Raw genomic sequence first — 20294 nt, 5'->3', positions numbered from 1 at the left:
GTGTCTCCTAGGGTAGGTACCCTCACAAAAACATGCAGTAATCCTGGTCTCTATAATGCCTCCCCCTGGCCAGCTGGGGCGCCTGATGGAGGGGAAAGGAACTGGTTGGAACAACGTGTTCCTTCCACGCGCCACGTCCAAACCGGGGAAATCCCCACTGTCAGGTGAAAAGAAACAACTCGGACTCCTCAATCATGCATAGAAGGAAGCATGAGGTCTGTCCGTTGTCTCCTCAAGCGCGGCAGAGGGAGAGCAGAGCCCAGGATTACATAGGCAATTGGCACTGGGTGAAAATGGGTTACAAAATCGTGGGAAAAAAATTACAGAAGAAGAATTTAGAACCCCACTAAAGGAACCCACAGAGTCCCTGGAATCCACTTTGAGAACCACTGCTGTATATCAATAATGTATCGATATTGTGTTATGCTACTACATATCTCCTGGGATTTTGGATATCCTTATATCGTAAATCGGATCAATATTATAAGTGTCGTCTTTTCCTTTCACGTTTATACTCCATTATGTTCAGAAATGGCGAAAATAAACCGATCCACAAGCTTGTAGATGGTCCGTTTTCACTATTAAAACTATACTGTATATATATTTGAAAAAATATCAATCATATTCTACAATATTATTTTCACATTATTGAGATGTTTGCTCCAAAATATAATATACAAGGGGCGTCAAATAAGTGAGAAAACACGGCAAGATCCCAGGGGCCCTTAGAGACGTCATGGTTTACAGACTTTATTGTTATTTTATTGCAGAATATTGGGGGTCCGGTCTAATATACTTATGTTGTCACAAGGCCTGCTGGCTTGCAGTCTCACAGCTCTTGGCTTGTAAGCCCTTCCAGACTTGACACATATTGGTCCTGTTTTAAAAATGCAGCACACGGCACATTTAATAACAGAAAACAAAACTTCCCCACAGGTGGCAGTTGTTAAGACTTGTATAAAACATATTATTTTATTATATATAATTTTATTTTTCCTGTCTGCTTTACAAGCTCCAGTCCAAACACTACGCATGAGATTTTTAGCTCGCTTATTCTCCAACGAGTACATTGGTGTGACTTATTGTAGACCCACACACAGCAGCGCTGTGTTTCGTACTCAGTGGTTCTCAAACCTTTTCATGTCAAGGACCCCCAAATTGACACACACATATTAGCCCGTGGACCCCCATTTGAAAAGGGACCCCCATAAAAGAAGATTTTATAGCAGTGAATCTGAACCATTTTAATTTCAAGGACCTCCAGTTTGATATGCATGTTGGCCTAACACCATCATTATGGCATTTTTATCTCTGCGACACCAGTCTACACTGCTAAATCAGTGTTAATTTAACTACAACCTAACTATCTATAATTTATCTGGGGACAACCCTGGAATCCTCTCAAGGACCCCTGTGGGTCCCCAGACCAGCTTATCTAGCATTCCTGTTATCAGCCCTCCACTTTTTAAATTGCTCAGAAAGTTTAAGTCTGTTACCCTGTCGTGATGTTCTCCGAATAATCTTTCACTATGATTTATTTTCTGTATGGTTAAAGCCTTACATATACACGACACAGTGCACAGAATTACCTGTGTTCTATATATATGTATGTATTGTATGTTTTATGTATGTGCAGTATGTATCTCTACATCTGTCTGTCTGTATCCATCTTGTCGCTGTTGGGTGAATCGTTAAATTATTTATAAAACATACAGACAACCCGGCATCCCTATTCTTAGCATGTCATGTTTGGTGAAGATTTTCCAAAAAATGGCAAGAATAACAAGCTCACATCACATCGAGTTGTGAGGTTGTAGATAGCCTATGTCTGCTGCTTTTGTTAGCCTGTTTTGTCATACGACAAAGTATAAAATAATAGGGCATTAATTTATGAAAAAACAACAAGTTGAATTATGGATAAAGAAAGTTTCTGCCCGACAGCGATGAGATATACTGTATATATAAAATAATATATCATGTCAAATACAATGTCTTGCTGGTCATTGTTCTAATAGGCATGTGTAGAGGTGTAGTTGTAGTGTGTCATTTGGCTGTGCTGCTATAGCTCTGAAGTACACACTGCTACTTAGTGCCGCTGTCTCTCTGACTGGCCTCTATGATCCAACCTCTAGTTCATGGGGTCTTCAACAGGGGGTCCGGGACCCCTAGGGGGTCCTCAGAGTTACTACAGGGGATCCTCCAAATCTTTGTGTGATAGAAACGTTATATTAACCACTTGAACCCTAGCGTCCATATTCTGAGAACTTTAGCCACAAATAGCAGATCTACAAACTTGCAACGCCTCGTGCTGCGAGGCGTTGTGAGCTTATAGATCGGCTATTTTCGGCAAAGAGGTTTGGTGTAGAGGGGGGAGAAAAGTGCACACTAAGTACAGAGTGAATCTGATAACCCAAATTGACATGAATCCAAAATACACTGATGATTGTGAAACTATGGAATCTGGGGGTCCCTCCTTCATCTCTCTCTCTCAGCTAAGGGGTCCTTGGCCTGAAAACGTTGAAGACGCCTGCTCTAGTTGTTCCATAGCATGTACAAGAGCACTGTGTGTGTGTGTGTGTGTGTGTGTGTGTGTGTGTGTGTGTGTGTGTGTGTGTGTGTGTGTGTGTGTGTGTGTGTGTGTGTGTGTGTGTGTGTGTGTGTGTGTGTGTGTGTGTGTGTGTGTGTGTGTGTGTGTGTGTGTGTGTGTGTGTGTGTGTGTGTGTGTGTGTGTGTGTGTGTGTGGAACCCGACCTGGTCTGGCCTAGTCCAGACTTCTAACCCCCTAACAGTATACTCTCCTTCCTTCCCGCTTTCCTTCCTTCCTTCCTTATGTTCTTCCCTTCTTCTTTCCCCTTTTTACCTCCTTTTTACCTCCACCTCTCCATTCCTCCTCCTCCATTTATTTATGCATTCCTTCGGTCCTCCCTTCATCCCAAACGAGTTCCTCTCGGCCCTCCCGTTCCTGTCGACCACTTCCTTATCCTCCTCCACAATCTCCTCCTCTTCTCCCTCTGCTGTCACTCCATCACCTCCACCTCCACCTCTCCTCTCCTCCCCTTCCTGTCTTGCTGCTGTGTCCTTTTTTTTGTGTGTGTGTTTTGTTTGCCGCTGCTGTAGATAGTGTTGTCGTCACTGCGCTACGGCTTAGTGTCTGGTTCCTGGGTGGAGCACGTCCACCTGTGGCGCCCCAGGGGCATCATTCAGTGCCTGCCCATTATCGCCACTACCTTCTGCTGCCACCCGTAAGTAAAACCACCACCGTAACCCACCCCACCCTCCCACCCACCCTCCAAAATGACATGGGTGGAAAGTACCTATTCAGGAGGTGCCAAAGGGACCCAAACTAACACCTCGACCTACTCACGCTCACTCATGCAAATCTTTTCCTCCTCCTTGCGTCCAAGATGAGGTCATCGTCCGTTCAAGGTTTTGTGTGTGTGGGTGCGTGTGTATGTGTGCGTCTCTAGTAGGTGGCAGTGTCATTAAGGCAGCGGGCGGTGTTGATATGGGGTGTGGGGAGTTGTGAGGGCATTCGCGCAGACCTGGGAACGAAAAGGAGCGCGAGGTCAGGAAATACTGCTGCTGACTGAAAACCTGCCATAAACGTCTCTACGTACCCATCTTATCTGTAATAGATTTTGTTGTTGTCGCGTGGAAACCATGTATGTCCAAAACCGTTCGTTTTGTAGTGAAAATAGCTGATCTACAAGCACACAACGACTCGCAGTGTTGGTAGATCGGCTATTTTCACTAGCTTTGTGCGACGGTCTTGTATGATGAAGCAGGGCTTTACTTTACAAAAAAACATACACATTTGAAACTTGGAGATACAAGGTTTCTGCGCGACAGTGATGATTTGCTACTTTACTTTTATTCACTGCTTCTTTTTTTTTTTAGAATGGTCGTTATCCTCTTGCTCAAAGCTCAGGCAGGTTTTCGTTCAGCACAGTGGTTCCTGTCAAATCTCTTTTTTGTCTTTTGTTAGCTTTTTTTTCTCATTTTCCTCTCCTCACATTACCTTTTCTTTTTCTTCTTGTCCTTCCCATTCTCCTGCCCTCAGCACGGGCCTTCCTCCTCCTCCTCCTCCTCCTCCTTCTCTTCCTCCTCCAACTCATTGTCTCTCTTTCATTTTTTTGGTTTGGTTCGTGACTTCCTCCCGTCCTCCCAGATGGTGCTGTCCTCGTTCAAACATGGGCTTCTCGGTGGCCGGTGGTTGGGGCGGGTCAGCGCCGTGCGCTGGGAAGGTGTGTTTCGCTGCCTCCCCATCTGTGGGATGGCCTTCGCCTGTCAGTCGTAAGTACTTCCCCCTTCTCCCCCCCACCCACCTCCCACCTACCTCACCCCAAACCTAATGACGCACGAAAACTAATAAAATGGGGAACTCTTAATTTCACTCCGAAGAATTGTAAATTACAAGGCTCGTAACGTTGATTTCAAGCGAGGGGTCTCCGAAGAATCATAAGTCGTGTGGGGCTTTCGTAGCAGAAAATGGAGGGGGGAAAATATGAGTGTAGTTCTTAATGATCACGCGGTGGGAAAAAAATCGTGAAACGCGGGCTCACACTTTTCCGGCCGTCTGCCTCGTATAGTGGCGCTGTGAATCAAATCTTTCTTCTTCGCTGTGTGCACAAATTCAGCAGACACGTCACAATCGCTGCATGAATACCTTGCATTATTCCTCCTAGACACTGCTGTGAGGCTTTGGGTAGGTTTCACCGTGTAAAGAGAGGCGGACGAAGGGAGTCTGCTGTTTTTTTTTTGTATTTTGTTTTATTTATCTTGCTGATGCACTTTTTCTGCACCTGTTAGCCTAACTAACTGGTCAGCATATTCACCTCTGTCGCGCTGTTAACTCTCTGGCGTTATCCCCTTTTTTACCGTTGTCAAACGAGATTGAAAAGACCTTTCTGCACTTACAGTACGACTCGATTTGAGTGAGACAAAGGCGCAGATTAATTCAGATGCGAAAGCCAAGCCACGGTTTCTTGGTTAGATTGAATTACTAAGACTTTTGCGTAATTATGTGTTCATTGGTGGCAGGTGTCCAGGAGAAGACCCAGGTAATCTGCAGAGATTTGGAGATGACACCTCCCATAGTGTACAGCAGTAGTTCTCAAGCTGTGGGTCAGGACCCCCAAAGGCGGTCCCCAAATTATTTTGGAGGGGGGTCCCCAGATGATTAGCTTAATGTGCAACATTGTTGTCTCACTCAACAGTAAATTGTGCAACATTGCTGTCTCACTCAACAGTAAATTAACCATCATACAGTATAAGTGTATAGAGGGTATCTGCACATTTCTAAAGTGACAATTTAAGAACTTTTAAGACCCTTTTAATACCTGTAAAAAAATAAACATTGGCCATATTGTCAAATATTAGAGGCGGAAATTGTGAAAATAGCCGATCTACATGCTCACAACGCCTCGCAACGGTTGAGATGGAGCATGTAGATCAGCTATTTTCACAATAGAACCGTGTTAAACAAAATGTAATGCCTCAAGTCTTAGAACTCTTAGCGCTCATCAGGGTGGGGGGTCCCCAGTTCAAATATGATTACTTTCGGGGGTCTCAGCCAGAAAAGCTTGAGAACCCCTGCTGTACATCATGGCTTAGGAAGGTCCCACAGACTGCAAAAATCCCACGTCTAATCACCAGATACTGCATGTGTGTTTTTTTCCCCTCCTCACTTACGACTGGAACTCATTAAAGTGTGACAAAAACATGTAGATCACAGCCAGTCGGGAAAGTAACAGAAGCTCTCCTTCCCCCCCCCACCCACCACAAAGAACTGTCTGCTGTACTTTCACTCCTTCCAGCCTCTTTACGAACGCACATCATCACTCTATCCCTCCACTCCATTTTTTTAAATTATTTTCTCTCTTCCATTTTTCACACTCTTCTTGCATGTCTTGTCGCTGCCTCTGTTCTGTCATCACTGCTTTTGTTGCCTGACTCTGGGGTCGGGTGTTTTGGGGGGTTTGGGGGTGGGCAGTCTTGGATGGTGTGAACTCCTGAAATGCTGGGTATGCGTGTAAGGGAGGGAAATATTATATATTTTTTCTTTTTTGGGGGGTTGGGAGGGGGAGGGGGGGGTCAGATTAGGTTGCGAGGGGTGTTGGTGGTGTTCGGGTGTGAGAGAGTGATGACGTAGGCGTCAGGAGAGAGAGAGAGAGAGAGAGAGGGTGACTGGCCGCTTTTGAGACTGAAACGAGACTTTAATTGTAATCGTACAAGAGCAACATAGTATTACTGTATGGCGGGTGTGTGCACTGAGAAGAGAGTGTGTGCGTGCGTGCACGGCAAATACGGTACACACTCAGGAGCCTTTCAAACGCACGTGTGTGCTTGCGCGACAGGGATGGGACAATATGAAAATTGCATATCACGATTATTGTGACAAAAGAAATCGCGATTTACGATATTATAGCGATAATCAAAATCCATTATCCTGAGGTGGAACATTTGCCAAAATAAATAGCAGATCTACAAGCTCACAACGCGTGGTGAGCTTGTAGATCTGCTATTTTTTTTGGCAAAGACACTTGATAGAGAGTGAAAACAGACTGTATCAAGTACGTATATTATAAGTACCTTTTACCAATTATAGAGGGTTTAAGTGGTACCGGATATGCAGCTCGAGCTCGGCAAATAAAAGGTGAATTGATCCCAGTGCATGACGGGAGGACGATATCACGATAAATTAAATCTCTGTTTTTTATCACGATAAACGATAATATCGTGTATCGTCCCATCCCTAGTGTGTGTGTGTGCGTGCGTGTGCGAGCACACACACACACACACACACACACACACACGCATACATGTGTCATGCGCGGGTCCCACTAGCGGCGCTAAGTGATATTTGGCAGGGTGTTTTGTTGGCCTGTGGTCAGAGCAGAGCGAGGCGAGCGCTGCGCTGCGCTACGGCGGCGAGCAAGCAGGCAGGCAGGCTGAGGCTGCCGGAGCCAAACCACTAATCAACACCCTGGCCATCCGCCACCTCGCAGACACACACTGATGTATTCAGGGGGCTGATTAAGCCACCAAGACCGGGAATCATTGAATGCTTTTTAACAGTTGAAAAATAGCAGATATACAAGCTTGCGAGCTTGTAGATCTGCTATTTTTTTTAAATCATGAAAATTTGTGCAAGTCATTGAATATTTTCTCTAAGTGTCTCCTAAATCCTTCTAAGGTTTTTTGAAAAACCCATGTTTCTATGTCAGTGGTGCTCAAACCTTTTCATGTCAAGGACCCCCAAAGTGATATGTATTTGGCCACGGACCCCCATCTCAAAATATTTCCTTTTTTTTTTTTTTTTTGCAAGTCTTTGAATATATCTTTTTTTAAGTCAGATATTTGCTTCTGGGTGGGCCCTGGAACAACATGTTTTGAGATGGGGGTCCGTGGCCAAATACATGCAATTTTTGGGGGTCCTTGACATGGAAAAAGGTTGAGAACCACTGATTTAGAAGAAGGATTTAGAAGACACTTATGGAATCGGGTCAAAAATATTCAAAGACTTGAATAGATGTTCACGATTTTTCAAAAATAGCAGATCTACAAGCTCGCAGCGCGGCACTCGGTGCCGCGCTGTGAGCTTGTATATCTGCTGTTTTTCAATAGTTGAAGCATAAAATAATTGTTAAAGTTGTGAGAATAAGGATGCGTTCCCGGTCCTAGTGGCTTAAACAGCTTTCAGCACATTGGATTTTTATTGCGTTCATGAAATGTGTTTACTTTCGCTTAAAACATTACTTAACATCGCCATTATGGAGGCGCGGGGGCCGCGGGCCCTGTCATTTTTTTTTTTTTTTTGTCGTTTAGTTTTTTTTGTGAGTCAACGCTGTTAAAAACTGAGAAAACGGTTATCCTCTGACAGAAGAAGAAAAATGCACAATGGAGAAACGTCCCTCTGTGATGCGATGCTGTCCCCGCTAACGTGGCTTTAAGACGGCATGGCACTGATATTGTGCTGCCATATACTTCTGTCTACCTCACAACACACACACACACACACACACACACACACACACACACACACACACACACACACACACACACACACACACACACACACACACACACACACACACACACACACACACACACACACACACACACCCCTAGACACACATACCTGCACGCACTCGGCTGACATTTTAAGAGATTCTCCACCTTTTTTTCCCACCCCTTCACCTCACTTTTAGGGCGGCGCAAATAAAAACAAATTAGATCCCCGAGTCAGAACTACAGAGCGTCCATTGCGTCTTTTAGCTCCCCCACTTACAGTATGGCGTTTTATTTAACCTTGGCTATGAGATTTACGGGTCCGCAGATTAAACAAGCGTCAAAGAATAGCGCCATGGGACAGTGCTGCCCATAAAACGCGTGTGCGCGCGCGTGACTGTGTGTGTGTGTGTGTGTGTGTGTGTGTGAAAGTAAGACGGAGAGCGAGAGGAAAGAGAAAAAGGAGGAGGTGGGAGGGGGTACAGAGAGTTACAGTTTCTTGCTCTCGCTCGTTTGTTCCCCGTATCCGTCTCTTTCTCTGTGTGAGAGAGAGAGAGAGAGAGAGGGAGAGTGAGCACAAAGAGACTGCCAGCGAAGTTTATAATGCTCTAAAACCTGTCTGGCACTAGCTGTGATATATAAGGCCTGTAAATTCCCTGTTTAATGTGAGCCCCCCCTCCCCCCCCCCTCTCTAGACTCTGGGTCTATGACAGACAAACATGGAAGGGAAAGAGACAGGCTTACACACAGACGGACAAGAGAATACACTCTGTCTCGGTATCAGTTTCAGCCCCGGCCTTGGCTCGTCTGTCACCCTCTGTTTCGCCGTGCCCTCTGAAACGAGCGCACACACGCACGCACACGCACGCACACACACGCACACACACACACACACTGCTATTATTTCCATCCACTGAAACACATCTGCCATTTTGAAACATCAACTTAATCAATTAAGGATTTTTACCCCCTTCTGTTTAACTCCTTAAAGGGGAGTACCACTCATTTTCAACATGAACTATGTCATTCATATACCTTTAGAGGAGTTGTGTGGAAATAAGAAAAAAGTCCCCCGTCTTCTGTGTTGCCAAGAACTGGAGGATTGATTGTGGGGTCATGTGATCAGTGACATCATGAAGTCAGATGTACTCTTCTTTGACTACACCTTCATGATGTCACTGATCACATGATCCTACAATATCTATACCCTAACCCTAACCCTGTACAATCAATCCTTCCTTCTTATTTCCACACCAACTCTAAGGTATGTTAATGACATAGTTCAATGTTTAAAATGAGTGGTACTGCCCTTTAAGCACTGTTTCAAATATAGCAAATCTCCAAGCTCACTTGTCCAGATACCAGCTCATCTATATCGGCTATTTGAAATATTTTGGAAAATGTTTGACATTTCTGTTCATTTTAGCCCATTAAGACCTGAAAAATACCTAAAAAATGTTTCTTCATCTGTGCTGCTCAAATCTTTTATTGTCAAAGACACCTAGAATTCTATGTATTTGACCTCGGACCCTCCGTCTCAAAATATTTTGTTCCAGGGACCCTGAGAATTCTTTTCTACTCTCTCTGATTTGAGTTACAAATATTATTACAGATATATTCAAAGATTAGCAAAAAAAATGGGAGCTTGTATTCCTGCTATGTTTTAATAGTTAACAGTTATAGTTAATAGTTAATAGCCCGGTCTTAATGGGTTAAAGTCACCTATCACTTGTGGAATGAGCCAAATAATGTCGAGACGAAGCTGTGGCGTTTGCGTGCTTCCCATGTCCCATGTGCCTCCTGATGCGGCATGCAGGGTGCTTGTTGTGGGCTGTGCTTGTGTCCCTCCAGGCAGGTGCTGCCCACCTACGACAGCCTGGACGAGCCGTCCGTCAAGCGCATGAGCACCATCTTCACCTCCTCCCTCAACGTGGTCACCACCTTCTACATCACTGTGAGTGTCGGACACAACGTGCGCGGACTGATTTGTTGAGTCTTTTGGATTCCATATAGATGTCTTCTACGGAAGCTTGTTGTGCAGTGAAAAGATTGGAGCAATTGAAGTGGCTAGCAGACCAGCAATTAGCCAGTAGCTATGCCCCTCCCCTAAATGCTTTTGTCCAATGCCAGCTTAGCAACCGGCAGCTCGCCAAGGCTGTTGCCAAGGCAAACCATGGCAAGCAGGAAGTTATTCTAAGCTAGCATTGGACAAAAGCTTTTTGGGGGGGGCATAGCTAGTGGCTAGTTATGTTCAGAATAGAGTTCTCAACGGGCCTGAAAATGAAGGCCCGGCCCTAACTAGGCCGGCCTGAGGCCTGGCCCGGCCCAACTAATTAGCATATATGTTAGGCCCTTCCCAGACGGAAAATGTCGGGTCGTGTCAGGTATGGTCCGTTTTGGGAGGAATTTGAGAACTCTATCACAGAGTAAAGTAATAAAATAAAATAAATACATTTTCTTTTTTCATTGAGCCTGCGGCCCTACCCGGCCCGACTAGTTAGCCTACATTTGGTCAGGTTCGGGTATTGTCGGGTTCGGGCAGAATTTGAGAACTCTAGTTCAGAAGCATCTTCCATAAAACCCTAATGGTCTCCGTTTGTGAACATTATTACTAAAACATCATAATTTTACATATTTTGCTAATTGTTTAGGAAACTGAGATTTTATTTTGCTTTAATCCATGAACATGGCAGAACATAGTTATGAACAAGCCATTGTGCTTTTTTGGGTTTAAATCCTACTAGTAGACCTTGTATCTCAACTGTACTGTGCTTTTCCTATGCAAACTTCTAATAAAGTATTCAATCAATGAAGTAATGAAAATAGACGCAATCCATTTAGCACGAAATAACTTTTTTCTTTTCTTTAACCACTTAAACGTTAGCGTCAACGTGTCTCACAACGCATGCAAAACTGGCTATTCACCAAATGCTCCCCTCTTATGATAAGCCCATAATACTACTAATAGAGACACTACAATTGAAGAATTTAAAGAAAACTTTAGGACGATGCAGTTCATTGACCACCCCGACATACTGTATGAGTTCCTTGGTCACTCATCAGTTTCTGGACAAAGTTTCAGTTTCAACCACTGTCCTAAAACATTTCCCCCCCCCCTTCCTAACTCCTCTCCAAGGTGGGGTTCTTCGGCTACGTCAGCTTCACGGAGAACATCGAGGGCAACGTGCTGATGAACTTCCCGTCCAACCTGGTGACGGAGATGATCCGCGTGGGCTTCATGATGTCCGTGGCCGTGGGCTTCCCCATGATGATCCTGCCCTGTCGCCAGGCCATCAACACCATGCTGTTTGAACAGCAGGTAGCCCAGCTACTAGGGCTGTCACAATTATTACATAATCGTCTAATCGTGATTATTTGACATTATCGCAATTATTTTGTCATAATCGTGAATGTTGAAAAATGTCCGAAATAGTGGAAATAGCAGATCTACAAGCTCACAACGCGTCGCATCGCGACGCGTTGTGAGCTTGTAGATCGGCTATTTCCACTATCAAAGTTATTTTTTAAGTAGTAAGTTGTCAAATATGTCAGTAATTTCTTTGTATACCGGTATTTAGGTTATGTGTCATATCTACCATGTACTGTACAACGTCAAAGCCTAAAAGCCAAACAGAATGTAATTATCAACGACAAAAACACAATTAAATCGTTAATCGCCAATTATTTGAGTGACAATTAATCGTCATGTAAAATGTCATATCGTGACAGCCCTACCAGCTACGCTCATCACACCTCTCTGTTCACAGCACGCACATACAGTTTACTATTTTAGGCATTCAGCAGACGCCTAGTAGTACTTATCCGATTTTATTCCATCTTCCACGTAAACTTTTTATTTTGCAGCAGAATTCCTCCCACAGTTTTGGTGGCACGCGCTTGAGCCATATGTCAAATCGGCGACCGCAGTTTTCCCAGTGAACCTAAGCGCAACGGTGGGGGCCGATAGGAAAGGAGGGTCGCGAGCTTATGAGAAACAACTAAAACAAGACCTTAAAACCTGGCGAAAACAGTTGTGTGCATTAGCGCAAGATGACAATAAAGGAAATCATTAAATGGAAAATATTCAATTAACTTCTGAAAAGCCTACTAGCCTTAAAACCTGGCAAAACCTGACAGTTGCGTGCATTAGCACAAGATTAGATGAGGATAAAGGAAATCATTAAATGGAAAACATTAAATTAACTTCTGAAAAGGCTTCTAAAACTAGTAGAACCGCGATCTTGCCAAACGTGAATAATTGTGGTTGTAAACTAGCCTAACATTAAGACGCTCCTCTTAATGTAAGGCTAGTTGTAAACAATAACACAGACAATATAAATCCATAGTCTAGTAGTGGGAAGAAAGGGTTATCATCATGGCCCCAAATAACTATTAAATATCTTGCAATTGGCGACGAGTCTCTTACGAAATCTGCAAGAGTGCCTCATTTCATAAAGCTATATAACCTCTCCATCATCGGCAATAGTCAGTGGTATTGTGTTCCCCACACTCCCGCGCCCCCACCGTTGCGCTTAGGTTCACCGGGAAAACTGCGGTCGCGTTAAATCGACCGGCTTCATCAGGACACGCACGAGTGCTATTTTGCTAGTTGTTTTGCTTGTGAATTAATTTTCTCCATTGACTTTAAAGCTGTACTGTGGAAGCTGCTCAACTAGTGGTCAGTAGCGGTATTGCTTTTTTCGGCCGGAGTCGCTTCGGACCACCGCGGCTGTCGCGAGCACCTCCGCCTCACCGATACGATTCCGTAGAGCCGTCTCCCATAATTTTTAGACCAGGATTGAGGGAGTAGCAAGCAATATTCCTTCACCAATGTAAACACAGTTGCTGAGGGAAGCTACTTCCTTTAGAGACAGCAAGACTCGCTGTGATTGGCCGGTGGTGTATGATCGGCACTGTGATTGGCCGGTAGTGTATCATGTGGGAGATGACATCATTTTGCCGGGAAATTCTCCCCCCCTCACAACTCATAGAAAACATATAAAGAGAAGGCTTTAGAAGCTGAAAATAACAGAGTGGGTGTTCTAAAACTTTAGCGATTTAACAGTTAGGACAATTTTAAGATTTGTTTTATAAAAAAAGTTACATGGTATAACTTTAATTAAAAATAAACTTTCACACATATTGATTTGATGTCTGCCATAATCATGTCTGACCACATAGGACTGACAGAGTATGTCCACATGAGAATGACACAGTATATGTCCATATATGGGCATTCCAAAATATGGGCTTAATATTGATGACATCAATGGTCATGAAAAGGACATGGACTGACACAGAGATCTCCATATATGGCTATTAAAATATTTGTGAATAAAATGTCACAGCTTGTCCGCGTGAAGCTGTGTGTGTACATATTTTTACAGTCTAAGGGTTGGTTCCCTTGACACATCCCTGTGACATCACAGGTGATGTCACAGGTGACATCACCTATGTAAAAGTCCATATATGGGTATCCACCAGAATCCCTTTTATGCCCATGTATGGGTATTTTCCAGGTTAATTCAGTTGTGGCCTCCCTTTGTTACGTTTCAGTTCAAATATGGTTTCAGCACTCACGTCATTACCCCGCACTTGCACATCCACTTGGGCTGGGAGATAGCAGAGAAGCCCGTGTTTTGCATTCTTTATCTGGGTCAGTTTGACTTTTTTCTGTAGTAGAGTTGGCACAGTGTTTTGGCTACAGGGTTATCAAAGCAGCATGTCCTTGAGACAAGGGATTTACTGTCTGTTGTACAGAAGCAGCTGTCTTGAGAACAAATGGCAGAGAGAATGAAGCACAATTCATTTGTATTTGTCCAGTTATTTCTTGTCTTGGTACTTCATTTGTATTTATCTAGTTCTTTCTTGTCTCTCACCACCAACACTGTCTCCGCTGGAAATCAACTTTGTATACGGGAATTGTTGGTACGTTTCTTTTATATTCTTTCTATCTCTGCCTTTTCTCTCTCTCTGTCTCTCTCTCTCAGCAGAAGGATGGGACGTTTGCTGGGGGTTATATGCCTCCTCTGCGCTTCAAGATGATCACTCTCTGCATCGTATTTGGCACCATGCTGGGAGGCATTCTCATCCCCAATGGTAACGTGTTTGTGTGTGTGAGAGAGAGAGAACATTTGAACAGTCCTCTCATTCTGTACATACAGTATGTATTGATATGTGAAGAGAGGATTGTGCTGTGTGCGCGTCTGGAATTGTTCATCGTGATAGAAAACTAAAACCTGGATGATTGTACTGATTTTAATTCATAGCAGCAGCAAGAATGAAAAGTAGAAACGAAACGTTATTCAAGGTAAAGAAGCTTGTCCGAGTGTAGGTTTGGAGCATGAAATGGCCCGCAGAAAGGAGAAAAGGCTTGTTTAGCATATTGTTTTGCTATAATTGGTTTCCAAATTTGTGCAATGGGCCTATTTGACAAAAACGCTGCAAATCATGAAAGCATCATCCGATTGACCCAAAATTTGAATCATATTTGGCTTCAATAGGTCCCCCCCGCCAGAAACTCTCTCTTCTGACCATTGTCGGCGCTACAAATACGAAAAGCTGAACCATATGTCTTAGAAATGCATTTTTGTCCCCCGTGGATTCCCCAGGTCATGGCGACTGACTGTAATCCAGGACTTGAATTGTGGCAGCTGCACTTTACTGAAATGGTGTAGTTCTTATTATAGCGCTTCGGCAGAAGGAACCGTAGATTATAACATAATTCCAAGTTCACGACTTGCAGTCACTCCTCCTTTTGAACCCTTTTTATCCTTTTTCTGTGACTAAATGCTGAAGAGCTCTTTTAAGAACCTCTTTTTTTTTTTTGCTAATTCTGTGCGTGTCTACCAAATTGTATGTGCATGTGAGCGAGAAATTTGAATAGTCTTGAGGTTTTTGCTGTGTGTGTGTGTGTGTGTGTGTGTGTGTGTTTATGTTTGTGTGTGTGTGTGTTGCTGGAGGTCTTTAAGGTGCATGTGTTCTTTTATGTAGGCAGTGTAGCCGGGGTAGCTTTACGACGTGTGTGAATATGACTTTACGAGTCAGTGACTGTCACACTCTAACACAGTCCTTAAATCAGGGCTCTAACTTTTATCTCCTTTTTAGACGAGCAGACGGGAAGATAGGGCTATTATTCTCCCGGACACGTGCACACACGCACACACAATGTACACGTCGCCAAACCCACGTGCGCACACACACACGCACGCACGCACGCACGCACGCACGCACGCACGCACGCACGCACGCACGCACACACACACACACACACACACACACACACACACACACACACACACCCATATTGACTCTCCATTGGGACCTTTCTTTCTCCTGTACTGTCTCTGTCTCTTTCTCACTCTCTCACGCACACTCTAAAACGCACACACACACACACACACACACACACACACACACACACACACACACACAGCTATAGGATGATGTAGGTGTGAAGGTTAGGGTTAGTATATATGTTTTATTCATTCTCGTTATATGGCGGCTGTTTGTTAAAGTTTTGATTAGGTGGAGACACACACACACACACACGCACGCACGCACGCACGCACGCACGCACGCACGCACGCACGCACGCACGCACACACACACACACACACACACACACACACACACACGCACAGTGCCTGTGTGTGTTTGTCTGGCCCTTTGTGTATCTAATCAGACTAATAGAGTGGGGAGAAAGGAGGGTAGGGCCCCCGAGGGACAGCGGACACTAAATCTGAGGGAGACAATATGGCCTGCGTCCCCTGGTTGAAGGATGGGTGGGACCTGGGCCCTGCGCCCAGCCAGCCTGGTGCACAGGGGGGAAGGAGGAGCCAGACCCATGCCACAGTTTGGAGTGTCCTAGACCTAGACCTAGGGCTGTCACAATTATTATATAGTCGTCGAATAGCAATTATTTGACATAATCACAGTTATTTGACATAATGCAGTTATTTTTCTTAATAGTCATAATCGTTTAAATGTTGAAAAATAGTGGAAATGGCGAAACGTTGTGAGCTTGTAGATCGGCTATTTCCACTATAAATATTATTTTTTAAGTATAAAGTTGTCAAATATGTCAGTAATTTATTTGTATATTTAGGTTATTTGTCATATCTACCATGTGCAACTTCAAAGCCTAAAAGCCAAACAGAAATGTAATTGTCAACGACAAAAACACAATTAAACCGTTAATCGCAATAATTTGAGTGATAATCTTCAAGTAAAATGTCTAGACCATCGATTACAGATTATGACCGATTTTTTGTCCAGAATTACACAGTTTTCTGATACATTTGAAAAAAGTTTCTATTTGAGAACATTTAACTATAATGATATTTAAACACTTAAGCCCTACTAACACCGTTTAAAAAATTACCTGCCCAAAATATAAGGATGGAAAGGGTGAAAGTGCCTTTTTTGGCCGAAATTCTCCTTTAAACCAATCTTGCCTCTAAAAGTACTCATTTGATCCCCCAAAAGATGGTCCAGGTGTTCTTTTTTTACTTGTTACTTCCGGGAGCCCATTCACTTGCATTGCAACGGAAGTAGCAATGCAAAGACACATTAGCTGCATAAGTGCGGGTCAAATAATGGCAGATATATGGGTCAGTTTGTGGATACAGACGGGCTTGTGGGGGAAACAGATACTGTCTGTCTGGGGGAACAGGAGCTGGGTGTAGTGCAGGAGGAGGTATAAGTGTAACCTTACGGGAGTTAAATGAACTCTGAGAACTGAAGAGACTCTCTGTCTGTGTCTCTCTCTCTCTTTCAGTGGAGACCATTCTGGGACTGACTGGAGCCACTATGGGCAGCCTGATATGCTTCATTTGCCCTGCCCTCATATACAGAAAAATCCAGAAGAACGGTCTTATTGCACAGGTAACACACCCACTTGCACGCACACCTGCATGCACGCATGCCCGCGTGCACATTCTTCTAGATCTTTTTGCCCCATATTTAGGTCAGTAGGTGCTGCATTTGCAGTTATAGTCCAGTCGTTATATGAAAAAACCTAAAACAAATTGCAATAGTAGCAAACTCAACTGATTTTGTATCCTCAATATGTCCTTAGTGAGGGAAAAAAAGTCCCAAGGAATCCCATCAGGGGAAAGTTTTGAAAACGACCTACCTACCTTCACTTACTATTCACTACACTATAAAGGAAGAAATTACTCCCAAAAAAAATCTCCTTTAAGTGGGATGTGAGGGGTCTAACTAGGGGTTTTTAATTATTCTGAATCCATTGCAAGCATTTGTTTTGCATGAAAAACATTCTCAAACTAATTTCAGTTTGGTAAAAGGAGCAAGTCTCTTAACAAGTTTGTAGCATGGCACAGCACGTTTCCTTAGTTCTTGTTGTAACCTGTTCTCTCTGTCTCTCTCTCTCTCTCTCTAGTTGGTGTTGTGGGTGGGCCTGGGCATCCTGCTCATCAGCACCTTCACGACGCTGTCCATCTCCACCGCCAGCCCCGCCCCCCACAGGCAAGGCCCGCCTCCACCTGCCCCCGAGCACAAGAACGTCCCGCCGCTACCGGACCTCCCAGAGTCACACGGTAAAAAAAAATTAAATAAAAGAAATCACGTCACACAACTGAATGCCCCTGGTGCCCCGGCAGTCAGTTTCCCCCCTCACTGTGGACTCTTTGTTGAAATTGGTTCACTAATGAGGCATGGAAACATGTAACTCAAGGGGATGGGGGGGGGGGGGCTGGCACCGATGCTGTAGATGCACATGGCTTCCGAAAGCAGACGGAGCAACGCCGCGTGTAATCACGTCGCGCACGGGGCACCGACGGCGGCGCGGAACGTCTTTACCGCGAGTCGCGTTTGTTAATTTTTATATTTAGAGAAAGGCACAGCCAGGATGGGGGCCAGGAGCAAACATAACAGGCCAGAGAGACTGGAGTGAGACTAAAAACAAAGGCAACAAAGACCTCTGTTAATCCATTTAGGCCTGGGATTATTGAATGCTTTAACTATTGAAAAATAGCAGATATACAAGCTCACAGCGCACTGCGAGCTTGTAGATATGCTATTTTTGAAGAAGTTGTGAAAACGTGTGCAAATCTTTGAATATATGTATTTTTTTAGGCGAACATTTGTAACTCAAATTTTGCTTCTGGGGGGTCCCTGGAACTCAATATTTTGAGATGGGGGTCCGTGGCCAAATACATATCATTTTGGGGGTCCTTCACGTGAAAAGGTTTGAGAACCACTGACATAGTAGTCTCTCAAGAACAGACTAACTGAGCTCCAGTTAAGTGAAAAGGACCTTTTCTTTGACGATGGCTAGCCAGATTGCTGACATAGAAACATAGGTTTTTCAAAAAAACCTTAGAAGGATTCAAAAGACACAGGTCAAAATTCAAATTTTCACGATTCTTCAAAAAATAGCAGATCTACAAGCTCGCAGCGCAGTGAGCTTGTATATCTTCTAATTTTCAATAGTTAAAGCATAATAAAATTATAATAATACGTACCCGTTCTGAATGGGTTAAAGAAAGAAGGGAGGAGGCTGGGGGTGGGGGGTGGTGTCTCTTTTATCTCTCGGAGAATGAAAAAGACGAGAGGAAAAAGAGCCGGTGTGAGTGAGTGACAGATGGATGGGACGGGTAGAGAGAGAGAGAGCTCGGAGATAACCTCTTGATAATGTCTAAGAGCAGCGTCGAGGGCTCGACATTGATGGAGGCGCGAGTGATGCCCTTCAAACTCCAGCGATTTCTCATTTTCCCCTCCCCGATCGAGGCCCTCCGTCTGCCTCTCCCCCTCTTTCCTGTCCAGGGGCGTCAATTGGGTATGGCAGGGGTATGCAGCTGTCATACCCTGGGTCCAGGGGGGAAAATAAAAGTTACTTTTAAATATAAATCCATGAATGTCTCTTTGTCTATCTGCGCTGGTCATTATGTTGTTAAATTACAGTAAAATAACTACAAATGCAAAATGTAACATAATGGTCACTTTAATAAGGTATTATAATGATATACTCCACACTTGTATTCTCCCAAGCTTGACAGAATGGTATATTCCCAGGTTCTGCAGGTCAGCCGCACATGTGCAATGCATTATTGTTAATTGTGGCATGTTTACTAACATGCTAAGTTTAGCTGCACTTGAAAACCCATTCCAGGCTGCCATATCCAGCCCAAGAAACCGTAGAAACCCTTGTAAAAAACTGACAAAGGTTTTTTTTTCATTTTTTTTTCAGACATTGTGAAAATAGCCGATCTACATGCTCACAACGCCTCACAGCGCGAGGCGTTGTGAGCATGTAGATCTGCTATTTTCACAATAGAACTGTGTTATCCAAAATGCAATGCCTATTTTCCATGAGGACTCCAATCTTTGCCATACCCTAGCTTTTGCTGAACTGACGCCACTGTTCTCTCTCTCTCTCTCTCTCTCTCTCTCTCTCTCTCTCTCTCTCTCTCTGCACATGCACACCTCCTACATTGTCTCCAACCCCCATATCTCCTGTGGCAGCTATAAAATGCCTGCTAGGCTTGACTGTGAAGATGACGGGGTAAAGGGGGTGGGGGGGGGGGGGGGGCGTGATATGGGTTTGGGGAAGGTTCTGGGGTGTGGAGGAAACGGAACAGAGATGAGAGGGGGGGGGGGGGGGGGGGTGCCCCACGTTCTGGGGTTTGGGGCTGGGAGAGGAAAGAGGCCCGTGGTGGTGGGGGCAGTCACGTGCGCACATAGACATCTAAGGGGGCTCGAGCCCCTGCCCCTTTTATCCGTCTGTAAAAGACCATGAATGCAGTTTTTACTATGGTGAAAGAAATGCAAACGCCATTGCCATACCTGAAGGCAGCATTCAAGAGAATTGCCTTGTCCAAACTCTCCTGAACTTGAATGCAGCATCTTATGTTGAAATCAAGAGATGTGTAGAAATCAAGCATCGAAAATAGCCGACCTCCAAGCTTGGTGGTCGGCTATTTTTGATGTTTTCACCAAAAGGCCCTTTTTAGAAATTTCAGCCCCTGCCTCTCTAACATTCTCTGCACGTCTCTGTGGTGGGGGGAGGGAGGGGGGGGGGCGCGGAGAGAGTGGGATGAAAGAAAAGACGGACGGATGAACAGATCGTAAAGATGAGAAGAGAGCTTGACAACTCCGTCGCTCTGTCATTATCCACACCAACGCACTTATGTTTGTTGACCCGCCCCATGCCGCTGTTCACTTGCTTTCTTTTGCACTTTTCTTTCTTTCTTTCTTCCTTTTCTTTTTCTTTTCTTTCTGTACAGCAGGGGTCTTCAACGTTTTCAGGCCATGGACCCCTT

General features: G+C 44.4%; 2 protein-coding genes across 4 annotated transcripts in view; one reads left to right on the top strand and one right to left on the bottom strand.

The window, feature by feature from the left end:
• The window catches only part of LOC308302754 (WD repeat domain phosphoinositide-interacting protein 1-like), a 265670-nt gene that overhangs the window by 154827 nt on the left and 90549 nt on the right, over nt 1–20294 (bottom strand). The gene's annotated exons all lie outside the window — the stretch shown is intronic.
• Nucleotides 1–20294, top strand: part of slc38a10 (solute carrier family 38 member 10) — a 43294-nt gene that overhangs the window by 6775 nt on the left and 16225 nt on the right. For 2 of the 3 annotated variants that reach the window (XM_080747039.1, XM_080747037.1), the window contains exons 7-12: nt 4169–4293; nt 9862–9964; nt 11147–11329; nt 14001–14109; nt 16790–16896; nt 17414–17570. In XM_080747039.1, the coding sequence (XP_080603165.1) occupies nt 4169–4293; nt 9862–9964; nt 11147–11329; nt 14001–14109; nt 16790–16896; nt 17414–17570 (784 nt within the window). Of the gene's footprint in view, nt 1–3117; nt 3243–4168; nt 4294–9861; nt 9965–11146; nt 11330–14000; nt 14110–16789; nt 16897–17413; nt 17571–20294 lie in introns of all 3 variants that reach the window. The other variant, XM_080747038.1, reaches the window with a different exon arrangement.

The sequence above is a fragment of the Nannobrachium achirus genome (assembly GCF_963921795.1).
Source record: "Nannobrachium achirus genome assembly, chromosome: 18".
Lineage (NCBI taxonomy): Eukaryota > Metazoa > Chordata > Actinopteri > Myctophiformes > Myctophidae > Nannobrachium > Nannobrachium achirus.
The sequence above is the reverse complement of the archived record's forward strand: the minus strand, read 5'-3'. Positions and strand labels throughout refer to the sequence as shown.